General features: G+C 46.2%; 1 protein-coding gene across 1 annotated transcript in view; it reads right to left on the reverse strand.

Moving 5' to 3' along the window:
- The window catches only part of brinp2 (bone morphogenetic protein/retinoic acid inducible neural-specific 2), a gene marked incomplete at both ends in the record, with an annotated part of 55,864 nt that overhangs the window by 25,103 nt on the left and 23,578 nt on the right, over positions 1–7,183 (reverse strand). The window contains 2 exon segments of the mRNA XM_080546400.1: positions 5,619–5,748; positions 5,750–5,856. Coding sequence (XP_080402526.1) covers positions 5,619–5,748; positions 5,750–5,856 — 237 coding nt within the window.

The raw sequence follows: 7,183 nt of genomic DNA on the forward strand, positions 1-7,183 counted from the left end.
TGGTGGAGGTAGAAAGCGGAGGACGGGAGCACATTGTGATGCATAGAACAGGAATGAGGAATCAGTCGTTCCGTCCCATGCGTTTACAATGAGTCCGTCCTCCCATTTCTACCTCCTCCTCCAGCCTCCTCCGAGCGTACGGTCTCTACTGTAAACAGAACGCTTCCATGTCTCCTTCCTACTGCGTCGACCTAAATACTCTACTGTACGAGTACCTGAACGCAGAGGGTTCATTAACTGTTTATTTATTTAGATCTACATCTAGATTAGGTTCATTTAGAGGGGAGCTTGTACAGTACAATCACATTATCTAAATCTAATCTGATCAAATTTTCCCAGATGCGTGTAATGTGAACGCTATGATAATAGGTTTAGCTTAGCGGCTAATGTTCGTTCTGTGTAAGGTTGCCTTAGGGTTACTGTAGGCTCGGTCAGCTTCTGTTGAGGTTGTTGCTATCGTCCAATCGGTGTCGGGATAATACGCCGCTTATCACATGCTCGGCGTTACCCAGTGAAAAAGGGTAGTCAAAGAGTGTTATTAATGTGTCCCTTGAGATATACTGTATATACGGCTAAAAGATAACCCTTGGAAAAGGAACGGTCGCAAAGACCCCCAGAAAAGGCAGGGAACAGTTTGAATGGAGGTCTTAGGTGATAACGATTCGGTTTCTTGCTCCAAAGGGATGAATAAACGTCGCAATACAAAATCTTCTGAATAAAAATGGCGCACACAAAAAAAAAACTGTCAAAGGTTATAAAGTGGGAGCCAGCTATTGAATCGAAAGGAGAAATCCATTTCTGTAGGAAAAAAAACAAAAAAAAACTCTCTCGCTTTGTTGTTGGTAGAAATCTGTCAAATTGGCAACGTGCTGGTGGCTCATCTAAACAGTCCTGGTGTGTGCTTTATGGAGGTAATAAAAGCGAAAATGGGCACGGCATCAGTGAGATTTCCGTTGGCAGGCTCAGGCCGAGCCCGAACTGTGCCAGGAGTATTTGTAGGTGGTACCCATGTATCACACAAGTCGTGTTACTTGAAGGCACAATTTCTTTTAATTAACATAATGGAAGCATTGTGACAACTAAGCGTTTTTTTTTTTGCACTTTTTTCGGTGGGAAAAGACGTTTGAAACGAACTGCGACGCCACAACACTCGAGTTTTTATGGGGGTTGAATTTACGGCTCCGCGCGTAATCTATCGAGGCAGTTAAAAGCGTTGGTGTCGACGGAATATTTCTCCTCACGCCTTTGAGGAAAAACCGTCTCGGATAATAAGGTAAAACATGCTAGGTTTTACATGATATAATGCGTGTATATTTTGGATTTACCGCACACGTTGCAACACAATCCACACGGCGTTTGGCTATCTCTCTGTCGCACGGCTGTATAACTAGAACTGGCGGGAAAAGGGGTGCGAACTAAAGGAACATTCGCTTTTTTGGCCCACCAGGGTTCCCGTAGTGAAACCATCCAATTTGTCTCTGGAAACCCACCAACCAACCAACATTCCGCCTTGTGACATCACCACATGTTCACTGCTAATAGCGGCAGTACTTCTCGGTTGGTCTCTTCTGTTGCCAGGCAGCCAGCCTGAAGACGTTGCTACTGGGTTGACTGTCTCGGTCACACTGTGTACATAAGATAATGTGTGTAGGAATGGTGTCACTAATGAGGGCCTTTATGCATGAAACATGAGGAGGGGGGCTTTTCAGTGATTCAATTCCTTTTCGCCCACCGAAGGAAAGAACTCACCCCCCCGCCTCCCCCCCACCCACCCCCCTCTCCCCCCACCCACCCCCCCTCTCCCTTCCCCCCAGTGAGCGAAGACGCCTTCTGAAAACCCGACTGTTTGCTTTTCCTTCTCGAAAGATGGCATTACAGAATCAACATGTTTGTAGCGACCGGTAGTAGCCATGTTTGGTTAGCGAGCCGGGGGGCGTTCAGCTCGCAAATCCTAAAATGTCGGCGAGGCAATCAGAGATCTTTGTTCGCCTAACAACCGCTTGATATGAAAAAAAGAAAAGGAGCTTCTTACTTACCGACTCCCAAGCCACCTAACCCTTTGACAATGACATTAGATTAATCTACTGGCATAATATTTAATATAAAATCTAGGCTAGAGTCCCAGAGCCATCAGCAGGAGCTGTAAAGAGACACCACTTCACCTGCTGAAGGCAGATATGAATGTTGATGAGTGGAGTGATGAGGGGATGTAGATGAGTGGAGTGAGTAAGGGATGAGTGTGAGAGTTAAAGGGATGAGAGGAGTGATGAAGGGATGAGTGTGAGAGTTAAAGGGATGAGAGGAGTGATGAAGGGATGAGTGTGAGAGTTAAAGGGATGAGAGGAGTGATGAAGGGATGAGTGTGAGAGTTAAAGGGATGAGAGGTGTGATGCAGGGATGAGTGTGAGAGTTAAAGGGATGAGAGGAGTGATGAAGGGATGAGTGTGAGAGTTAAAGGGATGAGAGGAGTGATGAAGGGATGAGTGTGAGAGTTAAAGGGATGAGAGGAGTGATGAAGGGATGAGTGTGAGAGTTAAAGGGATGAGTGGAGTGATGAGGGGATGTAGTTAAAGGGATGAGTGGAGTGATGAGGGGATGTCGTTAAAGGGATGAGTGGAGTGGTGAAGGGGATGCAAAGGGATGAGTGGAGTGGTGAAGGGATGTTTGAGCTCCTTTCATTAAAGAGCCGTCGCGGGGGCGAGAAGCCAGTTACAGACACACGAGGGATCCATCTCTCTGATTGGATCATTACTTCCTTCCGACTGGTGAAACACTTGATTCTGAGAGGAGTGTGTGTGTGTGTGTGTGTGTGTGTGTGTGTGTGTATGTGTGTGTTTGGAGGTCTGAGTGTTCATGATGTGCCAGCCAATATCCCTCTCCCTTCTCCTTCGCTGCACGATCAACTGATTTCAACAGAAGTAAACCTCAGAACAGACAATACCGGCCGAGCACAGAGAGGAACCTTAGATGCTCTGTGTGCAGCCCTGGGCAAGGGGAGAGGGCGATGAAAGACAACCACTGGAGCCCATTTAACATGCTTAGATCACCCCTGCCACTGCTGATTGCTCCACCTAATGGCTCTGAATGGGTCCCCGAGACATTTGCTCTAGCCACACCACCGCAACACTACCAGGAAGCGCCCAGAGCCGCGCCAGCTGCCCCTAATCCGCCCGATCGGGCTCCAGCCCCGCCCACCAGGTAGCCTACCTGGACAAACACAGGTTAACAGGCCAGACAAGGCAGAGGGCCGTCACACTTTATAATTTGTGAATTGTATTCACTGTATCATCTGCCGTCCTGCTGCTTCCTACTGGGTGAGTGTTAGTGATTACATGACTTGTAAACAAACATACGTTTTAGGACGTGTTCAAAAGCAAGGACCGTGTGATGGTCTAATTATGTGTGGTTATGTGTTTTTAGCGTGTTGATATTCTGTCAGCATGTTGTGATGTGCTAAACATGAAGTTAGAGGTTCATAGCAACGTTCATAGCAATGCGATGGTAGCAAACGCGTCTGTTTTGATTCAGAGCGATTTTTCCTCCGGTATTTGGGTGTGAGATGTACCGACATTCAATTAAGCATATCTTCTTCAACTATTTTCAGGTTGTAATGTACGACACCTCATTTGAAAGCTGACAGACTGCACTTTCATGATCTGTAAAAACGGAAAAATGACCTTGCCCTACATGGGGGCTTTTTCACCAGACCCTCTGTCACATATGCTAATGGTAAGCATCCACAAGAAATTGCAATTATTCAAATGTCCCTAGTGGGTGCATTCCTGTGGAACTGTATGACCCAATTGATTAATTATGAGGCAATTTGTTATTGTTACGTAGTCTGAGGTGTCGCTGGTTTGGCAGGAATACTCCCCATCTTCTGCTGTTAGACTGACGACCCGTATCTTCAGGCCACACCGTAACTGTCCCTCCAGAGACATCTGCTTACCCCCCTTTTCTCCAGTGTCATAACAAAAAAGTAAAAATAAAAGTTGTCCTTCTTCTAGCATGACGACAGCCATTGGCCCCAGGCCCGAGCAATAGATTACTTCTTCCTGCTATGACAGGTGGATAGATGATTCACTTATTTAGTCAAATGTATTTGGATATCGCTTTGGATAAAGGCGTCTGCTAAATACCCAAAATATTAAATGTAGAAACATTTATATGGGGGAGCTCCACTAAGGGTGCATGTAATATATGTATATAGATGACATATATAAGTACCATGTGAAGAACATGTGAACTATCACATGGAAGTAACTGTTGAGTTACCATGACTACCATGTGAAGAAAAAGGACTGTGCAATCTAATATAATATAATATAATCTAATTCTAATTTAGTTCGTCCCCCACAGAAAGAGTTTCGAGCAATGTTCTTTCATCATAATTCATGCATAATTCAGTCATTCATCATAATGATCAGTTCCGGTGAATATTTACTCACAGATTACTCAGTGACAATGGACTAATAAGAACTAATATTGTGCTGTTATTTCGTATTGCCTTCGTATTTACCTGCAGGTGTGTGTGTGTGTGTGTGGTGTGTGGTGTGTGTGTGTGTGTGTGTGTGTGTGTGTGTGTGTGTGTGTGTGTGTGTGCGTGTGCGTGTGTGTGTGTGTGTGTGTCTGTGTGTGTGTGTGTGTGTGTGTGTGTCTGTGTGTGTGTGTGTGTGTTCGCACGCGCGCCTGCCTCCCTTGCTGCCAACCTTTTCTCACATTAATCATACATCGTCTATATCGCACCATCAAGGAGTATTAAAGGTCTGTGTCTTCATTCTCATGACAGATTATTCAACACCAGAACAACAATGTCAGCGGTACACAAATATTGCAATTATGAGGGTCTTATTCATCTGCTCAATAGGCTGCCAACAATGCAGCATCTTATAAAGATTTAATGTATAAGGAGAAGAAGAGCTTCTCTCTTTCTGCGATGAGTCAGCCCCCCCTGTCTCTTAGTGACACAGGATGCATGCACGGTACACCTCTCAGAGGTCAGTCTGGACACCCCTCAGAAGGAGAGGCCCTTTCATCTGATAGAAGGGCTGTAGAACAGGGGAGGCTAGGGGAGGTAGAAACTGGAGGATGGGGAGGCTGGTGGAGGTAGAAACTGGAGGATGGGGGAGGTAGAAACTGGAGGATGGGCAGGCTGGTGGAGGTAGAAAGTGGAGGACGGGGAGGCTGGTGGAGGTAGAAACTGGAGGCCAGGCTCAGTGTAACTCATGGGGTGGACGGAGGAACGGTACTGTGTCAAACACATCCTCATTCCTCTGCCTCCACCGACCTCGACTGATGTAAGAATAACACACTGTTTCCTCTGCCGAACACTGTCACTACCCCCCTCCCTCCCCACCCCAATCACCTCCCACCATAATCACCGTCGCCCCTTCACATACTGTAACTCCCCCCCCCCCCCCTACCTCCCATCAAAACCACAGCTGTTTTGTTCATTACCAGCAAAACGGTCACATCTATTTGAGGGGGGACACCGGTTCGCTTGGTTTCAACTCGCCCATTTCGCGGCACACACCTGCGCCCCCCCCCCCCTCGACAGCTCCACGACACAGCTAATGACAGAGAGTGGATCAACCGGCAGCGTGCCACCACAGACCCACCTGACTCCATGAAGTCTGTGTGGTAGCCGTTCCAGGCGTCCTTGCTCTTGCGCAGGTTGTCCTCCATGACTTTGATGTCGGCGAACGGACAGTTGCAGTCGGGGAACTTGGGGACGCAGCGGCACCAGCAGGTCGTTGTTGCGACACAGGAGCTCGCCCTCGGAGTTGCACGCCACGTAGCTGAGCGCGGCCTCCACGAAGCGGTTGCGGAGAAACTCGGGGAGGACATCTTGTAAACCTAGCGAAACGTGGGAGGGAGTTGTTTGTTTATTGTTGTTTTATTTAACCTTTACTTTCCAGGCAGGGAGTTTTCATTGAGACTAAGTTCTCTTTTGTAAGGGGAGCCCTCCATACACACAGTTTATAATAATTCATAATACACACAGAAAAATGACAGCGTAATATGACATAATTAGCAACACGACAACAAATAAATACTTCTTGTAATGTTGAGTAGGTATTTGTTTGGATATTTGTATGATATAGGTGACGACGGCATTTTCTGTGATGATCATTTCCTCTGAGAATATGGAAATCAATTATGTTTAATTATATATTCATATGAAAGATGAAAAGATCAATAATGATATAATCATCTCAAAGATATTTAAAAAATAATAATTCATCACACATGAGTGATCAATATACACCGGACGCTTAGGAACACCTGCACACCTTCTCGTTCATTCAGGTGGTGTCATGGTGTGGGGGATGTTTTCTTGGCACACTTTGGGCCCGTTAATACCAATTAATCATCGCTTGAATGCCACAGCCTGTTTGAGTATTATTGCTGACCATGTGCATCCCCTTCATGGTGACAATATGCCCATCGTCTAATGGCCAGCGTGATAATGCACCATGTCACCAAGAAAAAGCTGCCTCAATCTGGTCTAACGAACATGACAATGAGTTCAGTGTTCTCCAATGACCTTCCCAGTCTCCGATCGCAATCCGATAGAGCACCTTTGGGATGTGGTAGAACGGGAGATTCACAGCTTTAGTGCAACTGAAAAATCTGCAGGAATTGCGTGATGCAATCACATCATCGTGGACCAGATACCTCAAAGGAATGCTTCCAACATCTAGGTGGAATGCCTCAGTTCTTGAGGCTGTTTTGAGAACAAAGGGAGGCCCTCCTCCCCAGTATTAGCATAGTGTTCCTGATAAAGTGTTTGGTTGTGTACGGTATACAATAATAATCATCTGCAGATATCTCCTTCATATGCCTTCACTGGCAGCGCAGCATGTGCTTTCTTTACATCTCCCCACTGCTCTGTCTCTCAGGTGCACAGCAGCAGGAACATGGAATCTAATGATCTAATGATCATATTATCTGTGGAAAAGCCCCCCCCCCCCTCCCCCCCCCCTCCTCCAATCTTTGACTCTTGGGATTTTTTTTCAAGAGCCAGTCAATCCTGTATGCTTTATTATATGAATATGAATGTGCGTTCTCTGGTATTTAATTCCTGAATGGCAGAGAACATAATTAGCAGTCGTTTCCTTCGATGGTATGGCTTGGCCGCTGTCGCGATCTGTGAGCCAATAAGAGAGCTGGCATGGAAGAC

Source organism: Nansenia antarctica (assembly GCF_963989245.1).
Source record: "Nansenia antarctica genome assembly, chromosome: 16".
NCBI lineage: Eukaryota > Metazoa > Chordata > Actinopteri > Argentiniformes > Microstomatidae > Nansenia > Nansenia antarctica.